The following is a 21,792-nucleotide window of genomic DNA, read 5'->3' on the forward strand; positions in this document are numbered from 1 at the left end:
GCTTCACTCTTTCCTCATTGCTTTTTAAAATCTTCATTATTTTGGGCTCACTTATGGAAACTGTCTAGTTTATCAGTGTCTCCCTCAAAATGTAGCATCCCTAAACTGAATACCTTATTTCACGCCATTTCAAACTGGTTCAGAATAGAATAGCACCATTACCTTTCTTGGTCTAGTGCAAAGAGCCCGGTAGTGGCACTAGAAAGACCCTAGCCCTAGGGCCTGCCTCTGACCATAAGTAGCTGTGCTGCATTGGGCAAAGCTCAAGACATGCTTCCTCTGTATGAAAAACTATGAGGAATCATCTCTGAGACAGGTGGTACAGTGAATAAAATAGTGGACTTGGAGTTAGGAGGTCGTGATTTAAGATACTTATTAGTTGTGTGACCCTGGGTATGTCATTTAACTTATTTCTGCCTAAATTTCTTCATCTGTAAAATGGATTAATGCTTGTATCGCCCTTGGAGGATTGCTGTGAGGATCTCATGAGATACCAGAGCTATGAGTATCTTAAAGTGCTATATAAATGCTAGCAGTTATCATTATTAAATTATTGCTATTGTTTTTATTAAATGTTAGGGAACTAGGTGTTGCAGTAGATAGTGCACTGGGCTTGAAATCAGGAAGACTCATCTTCATAAGTTCAAATCTGACCTCAGACACTTAGTCGCTGTGAGCAAGTCACTTAACTATTTCCCTCAGTTTCCCCATTTGTAAAATGAGCTGGAGAAAGAAATAACAAATCATTCCAGTATCTAAAACCCAAAACGGGGTCACAAAGCATTGGACACTACTAAAAAATGACTGAATTACTAAATGATAGTGTTAGAATAGATGTTCTTTACCATTTTATGATTCTGTGAGGTATGAGTATAAAGTAATGAGATGGATTTTCTTGGATGACTCATGGAACCAATCTCATTTTTCTGCCATACAATATTTAATGCATCCTAAGATTGCATTCTTTTTTTTTCTTTCTGGTGAGGGGAGAAGCAGTCACATCTCACTGTTGTATCATGTTAAGCTTGTAGCAACGCTGTGAGTTCAGTATAATGCATATGTGAAAAAGATTTTTTTAAATTGAAATGTGAGACTTCTATTTTATTCCTTATTACATTTCATCTTGCTAGTTTCTGTCTAGTGTTCCAGCCTGCTGAAATAATTTTGAATTGCTTTTCGGTCATCTATTCTGTTTGACTTTGTTTCATCTGAAAACTTGATGGTCGTGTCTCCTAGGTTTTCTTCTAAGGACTGGATTAAAAATGTTGTGCAGGACAGAACCAATCCTGTGACATTCCACCTGTGTTCCTTCCAGTTTGATTCTGAGTCGTAGTAATTCTTGGTACGGCTGTTCAACTAGCTTTGAATCCTACCAAATGGTGTAATCATCCACCCTTTATTTCTCCCTCTTGACCTTGAAAACATCTTGACAACATTGTTCATGTGTTACCTCAGCTGGATAGGTGAAAATATACATTACTTCCTTGATCACTAAGCTAACAGCACTTTGAAAAAAAGGAAGTAAAGTTAGTTCTTCACATGTTCTGAGAAAAATATTTTTCTTAAATCTTTCCTACAGTCATGGTGATAGCCAGCATTTTTGTTTGTTTGGTTTTTCTTTTTGTTTTGTTTTGTTTTTTTCAGGGCAATGAGGGTTAAGTGACTTGCGCAGGGTCACACAGCTAGTGTCACGTTTCTGAGGCTGGGCTGGATTTGGGCTCAGGTCCTCCTGAATCCAGTGCTGGTGCTTTATAGACTGTCCCACCTAGCTGCCCCTAATAGCCAGCAATCATATAGTGCTTTGCAAAGTACTTTATATGTGTCATCTCATTTTGGTCCTCCCAGTCAACCCTGTGAGGTGCTGTTAGTGTCCCCACTTTATGGATGAGAGACACTGATTGACTTGCACAGCTAGAATGTGTTTGGGACTGGATTTGAACTCAGGTCTTCCTGACTCCAGACTTAGCAGTAAATCCATTGAATCATCCAGCTGCCTATCAGAAATGTCATGAAGTAGTGGAAAGAACACTGGTCTTATTCAGAAAACCAGGGTGTTTTTCAGAGCTCTATTACCAGCTTTTAGCCCTGGGTAAATCACTTATGTCTCTGAACCTCTAGTCCATCACTAAAATAATCACACAAATAATCCTTGTTCTGCTTATTTTATAGGGTGGTTCTGAGGATCAAATGAAAAGGCTTTTAAAACCATAAAGCACCATACACTTAAAAGGTATTAGGACTAACTGAGATTTGTTGGTGGTGAATGTAATGATCACAAGCTTATATGTTTCTAGATTTCTCAAATTTATTTGAAAGACATTTTGTAATTCAAAAAATTCTACTGCCATAAGTTCTACAAATGTTAAATGATTAGCCTGTTACTGAGAAGAGTGGCTGTTGGATACATCTCATTGCTAACCATATCTGATATTAACCTGTAAGAATAATGATTTTTCCATATAAAGGATAAAAGTAATGGAGCAAGGAGACACAGTTATTCTATCCCAGTACAAAAGTGGGCTAAACAGGGACACAGAATTCAGTCTAACTAAAAGAACTACAAATTTGCTAATCAGCTCAATCCCCATATATTTATGAGGGTGTAAAAATGAAAAGCATAACAATTCACATTTATATGTATTATAATAGACACAGCGCTGGACTTGGAGTAGAGCTTCAGAATCTCACTAGCTGTTTGACTCTAGGCAAGTCACTTAACTGTCTGCCTTAGTTTCCTTATTTTTTTTTTTTGTGGGGCAATGAGTGTTAAGTGACTTGCCCAAGGTCACACAGCTAGTAAGTGTCAAGTGTCTGAGGCTGGATTTGAACTCAGGTCCTCCTGAATCCAAGGCCAGTGCTTTATCCACTGTGCCACCTAGCTGCTCCTTGCCTCAGTTTCCTTAACCATAATATAGGGATAATATAGCAACTACCTGTTAGGGTTGTCATGAGGATCAAATGAGACAGCATTTATAAAGTGCTTACTATAGTGTTTGGCACATTGCAGATGCTTGCTTAATAAATGCCTTTCCTTTCCTTTCTACCTTATAAAGGCCCTTCAGGTTTGTAAAGTGCTTTCTTCACATTGACTTTTGCCTCAGTGGAATGGCTACTGGAAAAGTCTGCTGTTCCCCCCACCAAAAATGCAATGCCTGACTTAAAAATAATTTATTATTATTTCTTTATTTCTTCAGCTCTTCCATTTTTTATGGTATTTGAATATTTGCTCATTCTCTTTATATGATCTAAAAATATTTCTCAGGTGCCATGTTCTTCTGCTTTATGAATTCTATATCTTATAATACAGTGCTAAGCTCTCAGCAGACCCAGCAAATTTTCCTCTTAGTGTTAATTGGAAAAATTGAGGCATGAGGTTTCCTGAACATTGAAGTTAGTTAGGGTTGGGAATATGCTCCACTCATGCATGGTGTTTGTTTGTTTGTTTTTATGTTTTGTTTTAAACAGGAGGGAATTATAACAAATTGCTTTGAAGTTTTTATAGTCATAATTAAGCAGGAGAGATGTAAAGTTCTTTGTTGACATTGCTCATTATTTGTTGTTTACTTTTCAAAAGGCCTTTCTTACTTTCCAAGTCGAAGCTTCCATTGAATCAAAAAACTTTTAATTACATATTCCAATTTACAGATTTTATGAACCATAATGCTGAGAAAAGACAATTTGACTAAGTATAAATTAATTTATATTTATTGAGTTCACATTACTCATTAGGAAATAGATATTGTGAGCCCTACAAAAAAGACCCTGTCTTGGCTTCAGGGAGTTTGCAACATACTGGTGGAGGTAGAGAAAATATATATAAACTCATGAAAGTTAAATAACAACCAAAGATGTAAATCGCATTTAAGGACAAAAAAGGAAGAGAGATTGCAAATGATGATTGTATACAGTTGACTTTTAGTAGAAAAGTTCAGAAGGAGAGATCACTTTAAGCAGAATTTTTCTAGAAGTGGTAAGATTTTTGAATTGGATTTTTAAAATTTGGGGGGTTAATTAAAAATAATTTTCCTCTTTCACCCTTCCCCAACATGCAGAGTGGGGGAGGTAGGAGAAAAACAAACACTTTGTAGCAAATATCCACTGTCAAGGAAAACAAGTTGACACATTTTTAGGTATATCCAGAATCTCATTTTGGACTTTGGGTAGATCACCTCTCTGCCTGGAGGTATGGATAGCATGTTTCATCATTGCTTCTCTGGAATCATGGTTGGACATTACATTGATCAGAATTCTTGAGTCCTTCAGAGTTGTTTCTTTATAATGTCACTATATAAACTGTTCCATTTCTGCTCACTTCACTCTGCATCAGTTCCTGCAGATCTTAACAGTTTTTTCTGAAACCATACCTTTATTTTTTTGTAAGGCACTATAGTATTCCATTATATTCATATGTTAGAATGTGTTCAACTATTCCCTAAATGATGGACAGAGCATTAAGAGGTTGTATAAGTCATAAAAGATGGGCAACATTTGGATAGGCAGAAAGGAAAAAATAACATCTTCTAGATAGGTGGAACAACATAATGAAGAGTTATTGTTCGTCCTTCAGTTTTGATGAGGACCAATGACATCAGGGGTGTTGTCTTCATGTGCATAAACTGGATTTAAGTGAAGCAGAGTAGCACAAAGTTGTCAGCCTCAGTCTTTGAAAAAATGACTCAAAAATAATTTCTTACAGCATAGTAGTACGCTATCATGATCATATACTACACCCTATTCAGCTATTCCCCAGTTGATGGTCATCCCCTCTATTTCCAGTTCTTTGACACCACAAAGAGAGCTGTTATGACTGTTTTAGAAGCTATTAGGGCATAATTTCAGATTATTCTCCAAAATGGTTAGATCAGTTCACAGTTCTACCAACAGTGTATTCAGTATTCCAGTTTTTCCATATCCCCTCCCACATTTGTCATTTAAACCTTCTATCATTTGTCTATCTAATATGAGTGAGATGGCATCTCAAAAATGTTTTAATTTGCATATTCTAATCAATAGAGTTAGAGCATTTTTTTCATATGACTATATATAGTTTTGATTTTTTCTTCCCAAAATTACCTGTTCATTTCCTTTGACCATTTATGAATTGGGGAATGATTCATATTCTCATAAGTTTGACAAAATTCTCTGTATATTTGAGATATGAGGCCTTTATTGGAAAAACTGTCTATATAATCCCACCTTCTCCTGCCAATTTTTGGCTTTCCTTCTAATCTTGGCTACATTGGTTTTATTTGTACAAATCACTTTTAATTTAATGTAATCAAAATTATCTGTTTTACATCTCACAATGCTCTCTCTTATTCATAAATTCTTCTCCCATCCATAAATCTAATAGGTAATAACATTCCCTGTTCTTCTAATCATGGAATCTTCCTTTATGTCTTGGTCATGTATCCATTTTGACCTTATCTTGGTAAATGGTATAAGATATTGGTCTATACCTAATTTCTACCATACTGCTTTCCTGTTTTCCCAACTTTTTTTTTTTAACCAAATAGAGAACTCTTAAGTGGGATAGCCTTCTTGATTACTCCCATTAGGACTTCACAATTGCACATGAAATATAGTGAATTCTCAGAACATGTTCGTGTGCAAATACCAACCATGGAATGTATGGCATTACAACAAATAAAGTTGCCCCCCCCCCTTTTTTTTGGTACCTTCTGTTTCGAATTACCTAGAAACCTGTTCTTGGCACAGATGACTAAGAATCTATAGCTACCTAATATTCCTATGTCCAAATAGTACAACTCTCTTTTTCTATCTGGAAGGCAATAGATTCATTAAGACGTAAGGGAGGGGGCAGCTAGGTGGTACAGTGGATAGAGCACTGGCCCTGGAGTCAGGAGGACCTGAGTTCAAATCCAGCCTCACACACTTGACACTTCCTAGCTGTGTGACCTTGGGCAAGTCACTTAACCCTCATTGCTCCATCAAACAAACAAAACAAAACAAAACAAAACACACACAAAAAAAGACTTAAGGGAAAGTCAGGGAAATATTAAGTAAGAAATATTAATACTGGGAACAGAACACATTTAAAATAGAGCTTGTTTTTAATGAGAGTTAATATTATTTAATTACTCTTTAAAAGTTTTCTGCCTAGATAATCTGTCATTTCCTTATACCTAATACCAGAGAATATAGCATTATAGCCTACTAAAATCAATAACAGTCAGATGAGAGGTGTTGTGCTGTGGTGAATAAGAGTGGACCTGAAGTTAGAAAGATCTGGGCTCAAATCCTGATTTAGCCACTTCCTAGCTGTGTGATCCTGAGCAAGTCACTTAATTGTTCTGTTTCTAAAGTTCCCTCTAGTTCCAAATCTCTGATTCTATGACTTTTCACCCTACCAACCTCACGGAGCATCCCTTTAATACGTTCATCATGTATTTGTTTTTGATTTTTGTTTGTTTTTGTTTCTGTGGGGCAATGAGGCTTACGGGACTTGCCCAGGGTCACACAGCTACTAAGTGTCAAGCTTTTGAGGCAGGATTTGACCTTAGGTCCTCCGGAATCTGAATCGAGGGCTAGTGCTTTATCCACTCCACCACCCAACTTCCCCCTACATTCATCATGTATTAACTGGTACTTTTGTTATCAGTTTATATGTTTGATCTTCCTAATTGCAGGAAGTCAATAAACTGTACCATCCTTCCCCTCCTCTCTCCATTGTATAGCACAGTGCTCTGCCTATATACTCTGAGCAAATCTATAACACATATTTCTGGAATTGGATTGACTGCATAGAAGATATTTAATTCCAGTAGCAACTTTCCCAAGTAAATAGGATTTCCAGATAATAGTACAGAGACTTTGAGCTGAAAGGTCATCTGATCATGCCCCTTCATTTTATGAATGAGGAAAATGAGACTGAGAGAAAGGAGTTACCTGATGTAGTAGAGAGGTTTGCTCAATTTTTCTGATTGGATGCATTTGAATTTTTAGCTCAATGCAAGCAGCTTCCAGTCACAACACATAAAAATCTTGCTCTGTCTTTGTTTTGCGTCCTCCTTCCTCTAGAAGAGAGAAGTTGGCCTTGAACTGGGTAGGTAGGTACCTGGTGTCCTCCCTTCCTTTGGGCTTTTGGGTGAATAGAAGATTTTATCCCTCCTGCCTCTCCAGCTGTAAAATTCATTTAGCTTCTTTCTACTAATGGTAACAGTAAGTAAGGAAGAGAGGGAGGTAGAATCTCACAAAAAAAAAAAAGTGGAAACAAAGTGGGAGGGAAGAATTGCTTTTCCAGGACCTTGCTCCTCCCCATAGGCTTTGATTTTTGACTCTGGTACATTTGTAGAGGCAAAGGATTGGTTTTCCCTGTAAATGATTTTAATTAGTTGCTGAGCTCTACTTTTGTCATTTGGCCTGTGACCTGGGTGGGGATATAACTTGTAGCAAGCTTTTTATGGAAGCTTTTCTTCTTTGCTTCTTAGATTTTTTTTTTAAATGAACCAGAAAATGCTAACATTTTTGAGAGATATGGTCTCTAGAAATGGGCCCCAAGTTTATAGAAAATGGATTTTGTGCCATCATTTTCCGTGATTTCTGGCAGTTTTGATAGATTTGTTTAACCTCTGCTGAAATAGAATCTATCATTCAAAATATGTGCCAAGCACATATTGATTCACTTGATTTTCTACTAAGATGCTTCAGACTAAAGGTCATCTATGAGTTCCCTTCTTTGATGTGTTAAAATAAGACTATAGTTACCAACACCCCCCTCCCCCCATGAAATGTTTTCCTAAAGCCACTTTTCACATGATGTGGTGAGAGCATTTAAAAAAAATGTCATGGTCATCTCATAGATTTAGTAAATGTTTACAATCTGAAATTATCATGTCAAGTTCATAACATCGTAGATTTAGAGTTGGAAGGGACTCCAGATGCCATTTAGGCCAATCTCTTCATTTTACAGACGAAGGAACCGAAGCCCAGGGAAGTTAAATGACTTTTCTAATGTCATTCAGGTAGTACCTGTCAGAGACAAGATTTTAAATTGGGTCCGCTGACTCCCCGTGACAGTGATCTTTCTACTACTGCATTGCGCCTGCTCACTTCAATTTAAAGCTGTCTTTACAAAAAGAGGTTGGCACTTCCAACAGTGGAAACTTCCAAGGTAGAAGCTACAGTCTGAATTGCCAAATGTTTTAGTGCTGAAAGGAGCAAAACAATTTATTATATTCTTTTCATGTTTGGTATTTAGAATATCCCCTGTCTTTTTCCCCCTTTAAGAAGGGTAGGACCTCTTCCTCTTCTGTAAACTGAGAGATTCTATGGTATTGAATCACCCTTACTTCCGTCTAAATCTGTGATGCTCTAGTAAATTATCAAGATTCTCACCCAATAGTATAAGTTTACACTCCATTTATCTGACTTTTATATAATCGATATTGACATTTTCTTTGAATGAGCTTCTGTGCCAATTATTTTATCTTCACAGCAATGGTTTCCAAAGACACATAGGTCATGGAATCATAGAATGTTGGATTTGCAATGGTCTCTTGGATGTCAGTCCAACTCATCCATTTTACAGATGAAAAAATTTACAGATGACCAGAGAAGGGAAATGACATGACTTAAAGCCATTAAAAGAGCCTAGATTTAAAGGCAGACCTTCTGACTCTGATGTCCAGCATTCTTCCAAATTTCCGTTGAATATAAAGATTTCTTAGTTACCTTTTTTTTTCTTCAGGGCAATGAGGGTTAAGTGACTTGCCCAGGGTCACACAGCTAATGTCAAGTTGTCTGAGGCCAGATTTTAACTCAGGCCCTCCTGAATCTAGGGCCAGTGCTTTATCCACTGCGCCATCTAGCTGCCCCCTCTAAGTTATCTTAGATGATAGGAGATTGGTGGGAATAGACTTTAGGGATCATCTCACATAACATTCACATCTCAAATGAAGAAACAGATGCAGGAAGGTTAAGTGACCGGCCCATAGTCAAATAGATAAATTGATAGGTCCAGTGCCCAATCATGCAGATTATGGCATCTTCTTATTTAACTTGTTTTATAGTTGTTTTTTTATTACTGTGGGTCTTCAACCCTAATGCCATCATTCTGACTGAGGTCTCTGAATTTAAGAACTTTCAAATGAGTTGGGGTCATATAAAAACCCAAAGCAGACCCAAGTGAATCTGAAATAAATTCATTGTCCTGCTAACTAGCACATCCTGCTCCTGAGAATTTTGCAAGCCCATCATTTAGGTTACCGGTGTTTCTCAAAATGTTCCTCTGTCTCCATGTATTCTCTAAGGATTGTGCTTCTTTCATTCCCTTCAGTAGTTCTATCAGCATTGATAAGTCGAGTAATTGGAGCATCAGCCCCCTTTTTGACGAGACCAGAGCTCTCATTTAGGGAGTGCATTAGGTTTTCCAGAACTTCTGTTGATCACTCCCATCTCCTCCCACTCAGCACTAACCTTTCCCCAAACCATTCCCATCCCTCCCTGCTCTTCTATTTGCCATTCTGTTGTGTGCCACGTTTGGATGTCTCATTAAACCCGCATCTGTTCTGTTTTAGGAGAAACCTGATGCCAGCCCCACGTCACTACAGCTGCGATCCCAGATTGAAGTAAGCACAATGACTTTAATCAGCTATTTTTGTTTCTGCCTTTTTTTTTTCAATTTGATATTCTACACAAGTCAGATGAAGCCCTCTGCTCTGCTTACACTTACAGACATGAATCTTCTCTTATAGGAATCGCTTGGCTTCAGTAGTACGCTGTCAACCCCAGAAACGGAAAGAAAGTAAGTTTGCTCCCCTCCTTCTCCCCACCCCCACCCCCAGCTCCCCAAGAAAGAAATGAGAAGTAGGAGTCCTGTTTGCCCAAATTTGTTTTATTTATTAATTTTTTTGCATTTCCACATTGGAAATCCTTTTGATGAAAATGAAATCGACCATGGTGTGCATGTGTGCGATAGAGACTAATGTCAAAGCTCTTCACACCCTTGTGTGGTTATGTTTGTGTATCTAGCTGATGTAGTTGAGGGTATATTTTGTTATTCAAATGGAGCTGCCTGAAGATTCTAGGCAAAGGTATGGATTTCACACTTTGCTGGGTGAGCGAATCCCAGATAAGGATTTGGAAGTAAATGCACCAAAAATGGGAAGGGCAGATAAGTCTTTTTAATTCCCTTTCCCTTATGTAGCTACCACAACCTCACCCCCATGAAAGAAATTAACCTTGTATTGGTGTGCTGAGTTCTCTGCTATAGTACCATAACTAAAATGCTATTCCCCCGTTCCCCTAAACAAACAACAACAAAACTGAAGTCCAACTTAACCTTCCAAAATTTGCTTTTATAATACGAATGTGTGATGTATGTAGATGGCAGTAAAGTATATATGGATAGCAGCGTGGTAACCCTTTCTGCTAAAAAAAAATGTTTTGACTTTTGTAAACATCCCATTTTAACTTGGGATCTGTAATTCCTACTCTCAACATCAGTAATTACAGGCTATATTTCATATTTCTAGTAGTGCCATTGGTGTGGGGGAAGAAGGGGAGGGTCATTTTTCATTAAGCGACCTTCCACTTTCCTTCTCTCATAATTACCCTAAAGTGTTCAATGCATGAACCTTTTTGAGGTAAAGCAGCCTCCAAAGAAGAAACTACACATCTGAATCTCCATACAGTGTCGTCTTGGCAGAGGGCCACTTGGATTCTTTCATGCCGAGAGAAGCATATAAGTGGTTTAGAAACAAAGTATTTTAGGAATGAAAAGCCCACGTTGAAAGAGTGTTTGTATGTGTGAGTGTGCTTTACAGGGCAGCTCAGGCTTAATCCAGCCACGTGTGTGTGCTGTTGGCACAGAGACAGTTCTGTATCAAGAAAGCTTGCAAGGCCAGAGAGGCCACATGCTAGCCTTCAAGGTCTGATTCAAGACAGAAAGATGTTAAAAGTAATGATTGTTGTTGACTTGTTTTTCAGCCCTGTCTATCTCTCTCTGACCCCATTTGTGTCACACTTCAAATATACTGGAGTGGTTTGTCATTTCCTTCTCCAGCTCATTTTACAGATGGAGAAACTGAGGCAAACAGGGTTAGATGACTTGCTCAAGGTAACACAGCTAGTAAGTATCTGGAACCAGGTTTGAACTAGGGAAGATGAGTCTTCTTGACTTCAGTCCTGGTGCTCTATCGACTGCCACTTACCACCATGCAAAAAAAAAAGAAGAGGTCTACACCCATCCAAGGTGAATGAGGATAAATACAACTGAAGTTAGAACTTCCTTCCATGTTAGTTTTGTAGCATCTCATGAATGCTACAAAATGTCATCATGACCATCAAAATAATAGTGGATCACTACTGCACGGTTTCAGAGGTGAAGAAAGCAGGGATTATGAAGAAACATTGAACAACTGTTTAGTTTCTTCCAAACTGGATAAGATTTTATGTTATTGATTAAGGCCCTTTAACCTCCCCAAATCCTCCAAACAACAACTAGTGTGTTTATCCTTGGTCCCCAGAGGAAATGACTCACTGACATTGGGCTAATCCAAAAGTGGGGTTTGGGTGTTTTTCCCATCCCACAATTGTGGGCAGTCATTCTTTCCTTGTTTATGGCCTCTTACTTAGTGAAACTGGACTGGATCTTGTGGCCAGAAAGGAGACTGACAGCCTCCTCAGAGATTACCACCAATTTTAGATGACACATACACATTTTTGACACTCCCTTTTTTTTCATAATATGTGCATTTTCTCCTTGCTTTTCTAAACAGGATTCTTAAGCCATTGTATTGTTTATGGGCACTTGGGGGAAAAAATCGTCTCATTTTGTTTTCTCAGTTTTCCCATTTAAAATATTGGTGTATTTATCTAGATCCTGACATTTGTGGTGACTAAGAATTCCATAAGATAAAGAATCTTTATAAGAAATAAAATGTTACCCCTGATGTCCAGGGTTAGTCTAATAAAGTAAATATGTTCTGGCTACCTAAGTCCCACTAAAGCTGTAACTCTTTTTTTTTTTTTAACATAAGCTATTATGTGACATGGAATGGTTTTAAATGCAGATTGTTCTCATTCAAGAAGTGATTTGTTTTGGTTTTAAATTCTGTGTTTCCTCAACAATGCATATAGGGTTTGGTTGCCACATTTAACACACACACACACACACACACACACACACACACACACCCCACTTTGGTATCTTTAAATGAAAGCAAGAGGGTAAAATACAGGGACTAAGAATGCAGATTGCATTAGCAGAGGAAGAACTGTCAGCCTGGTTGTTTTTCTTAAACAGAGCTTAATTTTGAGTGGGTCAGCTTTTCTATTTGGCAGCCAAAATTTTTAAATTAAATATTTGAAGATTTCACATAGCAAGTAAATTTAGCATTCAAATTCCAGGTAGAACAAAAACTGACTATAACTCTGCTTCCATAAGTACCGAGCAAGAACCCCATACTTTCTATCTCCTGCTTGGTGATATTCTCTGTCCATTTTTCCTCAGGTCCCCTGTCCCCACTTGTGATTTTTTTCCCCCCTTATTATTGTTTTCCTATCTCCCTTTATCAAAACCTGCCCTTGTGAAAATCTCTAAAAACCATTCATAATAAGATATTTGTAACTAAAAACAGCTTTTAACATAACCTCAGCTGTGGGATTTTTTCTTTTTCTTTTTCTTTTTCTTTTTCTTTTTCTTTTTCTTTTTTTTTTAATACTTTGAATGTTCTAGTTTTTTACAATGTGGCTTCTCCCTGAGGAAGGTCCGACCCCTGCTACATGATGGTAGGAATTTTTGGTGTGTAACGATTGGAATGACACCACCTGCTGGAGACTTACTGTAGCAAAGCTCCGCCATGAGGAGAAGGCGTCTGAGGGCAAGATATCCGGCTCTTTGGTGTCAGGAAGTGACATTTGCTTGTGGGAGGAAGAGGGGGCGAGGTGGGTGCTCTAGCTCTCTTTCCTCAGGACTCGGGTGGAGAAGGGAGCTAGAAATGTGCTCTCCCTTTAATATATAGATGAATCTGGGCCTTTCTCTCTCTCTTTACCAAATTCTTATTCTCCTTAATAAATGCTTAAAAGTCTAACTCTTGCTAAAGCTTCTAATTTATTGGCGACCACTCATTAGATATTTTAGACAGTATAGCTACAATTTTAGCCCCTTACAGGTGATTTGCTATAGCCAGTCTTCTTGCTGATGAGTCTCTTCCAACTTAGCTGGACTGACACTCAGATGGCAGACTCACAGTCCATTCCTAAGCCCTTACTTGAAGCCTTCCTTAGTAGAGGACCTGTCAAAGCTGGTGCTTTCATGATGTGAGTCCTTATGAAACCCGGTGTTACAGCCACACCACAGGGAGGCCTCAGAGTGGCATTTCAGTAGAGGACTTACACCCTAATAGGAATGAAAGCCTTCAAAGGGATTGATGGGTTAGGCTTTAGAGATCATCTAGCACAACCTCATTTCAGGAGAATGAGGCCTAAGGGGTGAAATGACTTATCCAGGATCACACAGGTGACTAAGTAACAGAGCCAAAGTTGAAGGAATAAAGCTCTAACTAGCAGCCTATAGAAGAAATGGTTGGTTTTTGTTGTTGTTCTTGCTTTGGTGGACATTGCAGAAGCCAAGCATACACTGAAGCTATATTATAAGCAGGTGTGTGTGTGTGTGTGTGTGTATCTCTTTCTCTCTACATACATACATATGTATCTTCTCTATGTATATATATATGTGTGTGTGTGTGTGTGTATTGTAAAGAGCTAAAATTCTAGCTATACTATCTAAAATATAATGAGTGGTTGCCACTAAATTATAAGCTTTAGTAAGAGTTAGACTTTTTTTTTTTTTAATAAGGCAATTGGGGTTAAGTGATTTGCCCAGGGTCACACAGCTAGTGTTAAGTGTCTGAGGCCGGATTTGAACTCAGGTACTCCTGACTCCAGGGCCAGTGCTGTATCTACTGCACCACCTAGCTGCCCTAAGAGTTAGACTTTTAAACATTTATTAAGGAGAATAAGAATTTGGTGAAGAGAGAAAGGCCTAGATTCATCTATCTATCTCAGGGAGCTACAGTTCTCCTGCTCCACTCACCCCAAGAGTCCTGGAGAAAAGAGCAAGAGCGCCAGCCTCGCCCCCCTCTTCCTCCCACAAGCAAATGTCACTTCCTGATGCTAAAGAGCCGCATGTCTTGCCCTCAGATGCCTTCTCCTCATGGCAGAGCCCTTCCACAGTAAGTCTCCAGCGGGTGGCATCATTCCAGTCATTACAGTGTGTGTGTGTGTGTGTGTGTGTGTGTGTGTGTGTGTGTGTGTGTGTGTAAATGGGAGACACACACACACACACACACACACAAAGGAGATCTATAGATATAAAGATGTATGTATAGATATATATCTATATAGTAGATATATCTATATAGATATATATCTACTGAATAAGTCCTGTCAATCCACCTGCTCCTAATGAAGAAGCAAGGCCTGTGTCTGAGGGGGTGGCCACAAGTCACTGATTAGCTTCTTCTGTTAATGTCATTTGTTTTGTTGTCACTCCCTATTCTATAATTACAGAAAATTTGTGTTTGTCAAGGCAGTAAGTATTAAGTGCCAACTATGTGCCAAGCACTGTGCTAAGTGCTAGGCATACAAAAAAAGGGGAAAAATAAGTCTTCTTCTCAAGGAGCCCCCAGACTAATGGGGGACGGTGGTACGGGACAGCATGCAAACAACCATGTACGATGAAGCCATATGCAGGATGATGAGATAATCTCGAAGGGAACACTAAGATCGACACCTAGAAAAGAACGTAGATTCTATCTGGGTCCAGAGGGCAGAACTAGGGGTAATGAGTGGAAGTTTTGGAGAGGCAGATCTTGGTCTGGGGTAAGGAGAAACTTCCTAGCAATTAAAGACCTGCAAAATGGAGTAGCCTGGCTAGGGGAGGGTAGTGCCTTCCTCATCCCTGGAGATCTCCAAGTGGAGACTGAATGAGCATTATTGTTTATGTGGTAGGGGAGCATTCCTAATCATATGTGCATTAGCATAGATGGCCTCCGAGGTCCTGGCCAGCTCAAAGATTTAAGGTTCTGTATAGTTTTTGATTAAAAAAAATCAACACTAGGTAGGTATTCAAGGCAGCTAAGTGGCATAGTGGATAGAGTGCTGGACCTGGAGTCAGGAAGACCTGAGTTCAAATCCATCCTCAAATACTTACTGTGTGACCCTGGGCAAGTCACTTAAGCCTGTTTGCCTCATCTCTAAAATGAGCTGTAGAAGGAAATGGCAAACCATTCTAGTATCTTTGTCAAGAAGACCCAAAATGGGGTCATGAAGAGTTGGACGTGACTGAAATGACTGAACAAAAACAAAGTTAGGTATTAATTAGATCATAAGATTTTGGAATTAGAAACCTAGAAGTCATAAGCTATTTCAAGAACATTAGAGAAGAAAAGGTATTTGTTAAGAAAAATGTCTTTTTTTTTTTCCAGGGGGGAGATGGTAAGGAAAATATCCTGAGGGTGTCAGTTAAACTAATTTGTACTCTAAAGGGGTAACTTTGACAATTGAATTAAATGCCAAATGATACAACCTTATAGCAACATATCAGCATGCTTTATTATTCAGGCTGTCAAATGGAATTGAACACACCTATTTATCTCTAAGAGAGAATGCTACAGACCACTGTTACTGTACTTGTTATAGGAATTGAAAATTAGGCTAGAAAAAGAATGACTAAGTCCTCATAGGACAAAAATCCCCACCACTAACAACATACCCTAGCATGTGGTGACAATTTTCTTATGATTTTTTAGTTATGCATATGGAATTTTTAAAGGCACCTTACAGTTATTACCATTAATTAAAAAGGAATAATTAAAACCCAAGGTTTATCAGTTCTTATTGTAATGGGGGGGAAATGGTGCCCACTCATCCAAATAAGCTTGGATGGGCCTTTCTCCCCCCTGCTTTTTTAATGCCTCTTTTCAGTTATCCACACTAAGGGGCAATGGATTAAAACACGTAGAGAAAATCCAAAATTCTTCAAAATCTTTATTCACTAGTGGTAGGAACATTTTTCTTCTGTCTTGAGCCCTCATGAAGCTTTTGATCAGAACTCCAAATGTACTCAGATGAATTTTCTCATGTTTTCCTTCCTTTCCTTTGTATGTCCTTCTAAAGAGGTGTATATCTAGCATAGGAAAAGAAGGTGGGTGAGAACTCAAACAATAATGATTTACCTCTTGTGTATTTTGGAATCAAGTGTGCAATCTTTCCATTGCAATCGTAGTTGTAGAGTATAAGATCACTGAGGGCAGGGACTGTTTTCATTTTTGTCTGCGTATCCCCAGTACCTAGCACAGTGGATAGTAAGTGTCAAAGAGGACAGGAAGCCCTTAATAAATTATTGTTGAATTACATTATATTGAAATGAACAAAATATAATGAGAAAGTGCTTTTTTTTGGCCTAAGTCATGGTTTCCTATTTCAAATTATATTAAATTGAAACAGTTTCAGTGTAGAATTCTAATAGATCTTTTGAATTTTAGGCAGTGAGGTGGTATAGTGGATAGGACACCAGACTTTGTAGCTGGAAAATTTCAGTTCAAATCCAGTTTCAGACACTTATTATCTGTGTGACCATGGACAAATCACTTAACCTCTCTCTGCCTTAGTTTTCTTATTTATAAAGTGGTGATAATAGTGCACCTACCTCATAGGTGAGGATCCACTGAGATAACATATTGAAAATACTTTGCAAACCCTAAAGGAATATATAATCCCTAGCTGTTGTGGTGGTCGTTACTGTTGTTACTTTGAATATAACTCCCAGCCCTTGAGCATGCTTGGAGTCATGCGGCGTAAACTGGGTTGCCTGTTCCTAAAACAGGTAGCAGGGGCAGCTAGGTAGTGCAGTGGGGCAGCTAGATGGTGCAGTGGATAAAGCACCAGCCCTGGATTTAGGAGGATCTGATTTCAAATCCAGCCTCAGACACTTGACACTTACTAGCTGTGTGACTGGACAAGCTGCTTAACCCTCATTGCCCCACAAAAAAACAAACAAACAAATAAATAAAATAAAACTGGTAGAAAGGAAGGCCTGTTTCTCGTTATTGTCTATCAACTGACCTCTATTTACCTATCTTTCTCACCCCAGCAGTAAAGTTGAAACTCTGAGGTTCCTCCTTGGAAAGTTGTTTGAAGAATGACTGTTCACATTTCTCTGTTGCTTAAGGTTTATCAACCTCTTCCCCCTTGTGGCATAATTATTGTTATTTATATATTACAAAAGAGGGAGCTTCGTTCCAGAGAAGTAAAGACTTGCTCGGAGTCCAACAGCTGATAAATTTCACATTTTCTCAATCAAAGATCTTTCATCTTTTCATTTTACCACTAAAAAGTAACATAAGGGAAGCTGATGAAATTTACTGGCTGGAGAAATGGACTCTTTGTCCAAAGTCTAAGTCTATGGTTAGACGACTCCTGTGGCCCTGTGATCTGGTTTCCTATATCTATAGTTTCCTTATCCATAAAAAGATTATTGATTACCTGAATTTTGTCCTTACCTAAAAGTACCCCCATGAAATAATATAGCTCTATTCAATACTACATTTTCTTTGTTTAATTTAATTTTTAAATACTATTTTATATTTTCCAATTACATGTAAAGATGATTTTCAACACTCATCTAAAAATAATTGAGTTCAAAATTTAACCCCTCACTAAAACAGCAAGCAGTTTGATATAGGTTACATATGCGCAATCTACATTTTGTTTATAAAGCTTTTAAAAACCTAAATGTGATCAGAAGTTGTATTTTAAAAGTGAAAACTACTTCAGTCATACATAATTTCTTTTGTTATGACTGTGAAAAATTGAACTTTGAATTCAGTCTCCACTGCCCCCAGGATCACTGGCTATAGAAAGGTACTTCTTATTTAAATTTTTTTTTTTTTTTAGGCAATGGGGGTTAAGCGACTTGCCCACAACACAGCTAGTAAGTGTCAAGTGTCTGAGGCCGGATTTGAACTCAGGTACTCCTGAATCCAGGGCCGGTGCTTTAACCACTGCACCATCTAGCTGCCCCCTAATTTTTTTTTTTTTAATTAAGTGAGGCAATTGGGGTTAAGTGACTTGTCCAGGGTCACACAGCTAGTAAGTATCAAGTGTCTGAGGCTGGATTTGAACTCAGGTACTCTTGACTCCAGGACGGGTGCTTTATTCACTGCACCACGTAGCTGCCCCTAGGAAGGTACTTCTGCTGTCTTTAACATGGTGCTGCCTTTCACTGATCGTGCAGTATTTACACCAGTATTCTTTCTCTAAGGTTGCTGCGCACTGAGGATACAGATGGACGGTAGGACAGACCAGGATGTAGGGAAAGAGGAGGCTCAGGTCCAATCACTGTAAACCCATAACAATGCAAACCCACTTGGCTCTCTGGCGGCTGTTTCCCCTATGCAAGCAGATGGGCCTCAGTGACAAGTCTGAGGAGCTCTGCATTTTTACCAGGATATCCAGGTCAAGCCTAATCCCCAAAACTGAGCCTGCTGTATCCTGTCTCCTATCCTGTTTGTCACAAGGATGTTGGAAGGGAGTGAGGAGTCGTTCCAGTGAGAGAGAGTAGAGTGTGTGTGTTCGTGCATGTGTGTGTCGTTTCTATCTCGTTTGGAATCCTCTGTACTTATCTGATGAGGGTGTGCCTTTGATATCTACCTCGAGGGTCTTTGACAGTCTAGCAGAAAGAACAGTGGGCTGGGGGAGTCAAGTGACTGGATTTTAGTCGTGGTTCCACAACTAATCGGCTGTGCCATCTTTGGCATGTCACTTCCTTTCTGTAGGTCCTATTTCCTCATTGATAAAACAAGAGGGTCAGACTAGATGATCTTTGAAAGTTTGTTCCAGCTACTAGATTCTGTGACTCATTGTGCAGTGTGACCTAGATCGACTATGTAGTGGAAAACTGGTTTGGGGGGCCAGAGACCTGATCTTGAATTTTGGCCTTACTACTGTATGACCTTGGGTAAGTTACTTAATGTCTCTGACTCTGTTTCCTCATCTGTAAATAAGGGGATTGGATTAGATGATCTCTAAGGTTCCTTCTATTTCTAACCCAATCTGCCAGTCTGTGTTTGATTAGCATTTATGGCAGCAAGTGGCAGTGATGAGGCCAAGGTCTGAAGTGCCATCCTGTATTCATACCACTGGAGTTTGCATAGAGAAAGATCCTTCCTAAGGCATGTGGGATAGATAATTGAATCATTGCAAGATGATGGGTTATCCAAAGGATGGTGCAGAAGTCTGTGGTGAGGATGACTGGCCTAAAAATGTATTATTAGTTGAGAGGTTAACATAGAGAGAGCTTGAGAGAGCTGTGGGGTTAATCAGTTATGGAACTGAGCTGTCTTGAGAACCAGAGTGTGGTCACTGGCCATTCCATGTGCTCTCTTGGTACCTACACAAATTAAAATATTAGAGTCAAGCCTTTAGCATGTTGAGCGGCAGCTTTATGGGAGGATATATGGAAGAGTTTCGTCAAAGGTAGTGTCAACATCTATGAAATCTCAGATCCACTGAAGTATTTAAAAAGTCATTGAAAAGAATCCTTTTTCTCAGGAGCTATTTGTTTCTGCTGTGATACTACCATAGAATTGAGTAAGAGTGATCTCTTCAACAGAAACCATTCAGGAAACTGAGAGAGTGAGTGAGTGAGAGAGAGAGAGAGAGAGAGAGAGAGAGAGAGAGAGAGAGAGAGAGAGAGAGAGGGGAAGGAAAGGAGAGAGTGTGCTCACACGCACGTGTGTGTGTGTGTGTGTGTGTGTGTATGTGTGTGTTCTCCATCATGCTTAATATCTGAAGGGCTCAACATTCCAGATTGCACGGGCCCCCAGTAGTCTGAGCAGCTGTGAGCTAGAATCCTCTAGTTCAGCTGTTCCTAAGTTAACACACTATTGCATTAAGCTATGTCTGCTTTGCAAGTCACCAGCTGACCCACTCATAGTTCCAGCCCACATGCCTCGACTATGTTATTGGCCTGTAACAAGAAGTACTCATCCCTGTTGGGAGTTAGGAGCTGCCTTGCAGGTTGAGTTACTATAGTTTCTTATTCTCTCTCTAGCATTTGATAAGAGCACAGCATCAAACAAATTGGGAAAATGGCCTAGAAACTTTTTTTTTTTTTTACTGCCTTCTACCCCACCCCTCCTCTACTCAGAAATTTCTAAAGCAAACTTCAAACCGTCCCAAGTTAAAGAACTGAACTTTTGAAGCTACTGGCAGGGAGACACAAAGACAGATGGAGTTGAGAGACACCTGTGGAGAAGACAGTGGACATCAGAAATGGAAAAGACTTTGCTTTGTTTTTTTTTTAATTTCTTATTTTAATCTTTGAAAAATCTTTAGTTTTGACAGTGTGGGTACTCCCTCTATTTTTTTAAATCATAAAAGTATTTTATTATTTTCTAGTTACATGTAGAGATAGTTTTCAACATTTGTTTTTATAAGATTTCTAGTTCCAAATTTTTCTCTCTCTCCCCTCCCCAAGACAGCAAGCAATCTGATATAGGTTTTATATGTACAATCACATTAAACATATTTCTGCATTAGACATGCTGTGAAAGAAGAATCAGAACAAAAAGGAAAAATCTCAAAAAAGAAAAACAACAAAAAAGTAGAAACAGTATAGTTCAATTTGCATCTAGATTCCACAGTTCTTTTTTTCTGAATTTGGAGAGCATTTTCCCTCATGAGTCCTTTGGAACTATCTTGGACCATTGTATTGCTGACAAGAGTCAAGTCTATCACAGTTGATCAACACACGATGTTGTTGATACTGTGTACAATGTTCTCCTGGTTCTGCTCATCTCACTCAGAATCAGTTCATGTAAGTCCCTCAAGGTTTCTCTGAAATCTGCCTGCTCATTGTTTCTTACAGCACAATAGTATTCCATTACATTCATATACCACAACTTGTTCAGCCATTCCCCAATTGATGGGCATCCCCTCAATTTTCAATTCCTTGTCACCACAAAAAGTTAGTCTAGTTTCTTTTCTTTTTTTTTTTTCTCAGTGCAATGAGGGTTAAGTGACTTGCCCAGGGTCACACAGCTAGTAAGTGTCACGTGTCTGAGAGCGGATTTGAACTCAGGTTCTCCTGAATCCACAGCCAGTGCTTTATACATGGTGCCACCTAGCTGCCCTTTGCTTAGGTTTTAGAGAAAATTGAGCTCATTCCTTCTTCCCCTAAAAAAAAAAAAATCTATTTTTCTTTTGGATATTGCAAAACCTCCTAGCTACTTCAAACTAAGAGTATTGTAACCTGAGTTTTAACTTACTCAGTAATTTTTGTTGAAATCTTTCAGCTTTTTTAGGGGGTGGGGATAGGAGAAGAAAAGAAAGAGTGATTCTGTAGGACTCAGAATTGACCACCAGGTCTCCAAGATGCTCCATTGGCTGTCAGCAGTAACATCATCTGACAGTATTTGAGTTAATGCAGTGATAAAATGTTCTAGAAAATGCACCAGGGGAATGATCTCCAAAGTTAGGCCTACTAGCAAAAGTCCCACCATTACTCAGAGTGATAAAACTTAGAAGTTCTAGGTCACTTCACCATCATGGTGACTCAAATTCTGTCATAGCTGATTCCAGCAACTCTTCATGTGTTCCCAAATCATCTGTGCTAGGTGTTGATGAGGTCATCTGCAGTAAAACATGAGTGTTAATGTCCAGAGGATATGAAGCAATTAATTAGAGGGCAAGACACAAGCACAACGAGCGGAAAAATGGAAAAGAACTTGGAATGGCCGAAGCAGCAAGTACAAACAGAGTAGA

General features: G+C 38.9%; 1 protein-coding gene across 4 annotated transcripts in view; it reads left to right on the plus strand.

Annotated features, from left to right (window-relative positions):
- SASH1 (SAM and SH3 domain containing 1) overlaps positions 1 to 21,792 on the plus strand; it is a 236,753-nt gene that overhangs the window by 105,050 nt on the left and 109,911 nt on the right. For all 4 annotated transcript variants that reach the window (XM_044000447.1, XM_044000450.1, XM_044000448.1 and 1 more), the window contains 2 exons: positions 9,540 to 9,590; positions 9,717 to 9,766. In XM_044000447.1, the coding sequence (XP_043856382.1) occupies positions 9,540 to 9,590; positions 9,717 to 9,766 (101 nt within the window). The remainder of the gene's footprint in view (positions 1 to 9,539; positions 9,591 to 9,716; positions 9,767 to 21,792) is intronic.

This window comes from Dromiciops gliroides, chromosome 4 (genome assembly GCF_019393635.1).
Source record: "Dromiciops gliroides isolate mDroGli1 chromosome 4, mDroGli1.pri, whole genome shotgun sequence".
NCBI lineage: Eukaryota > Metazoa > Chordata > Mammalia > Microbiotheria > Microbiotheriidae > Dromiciops > Dromiciops gliroides.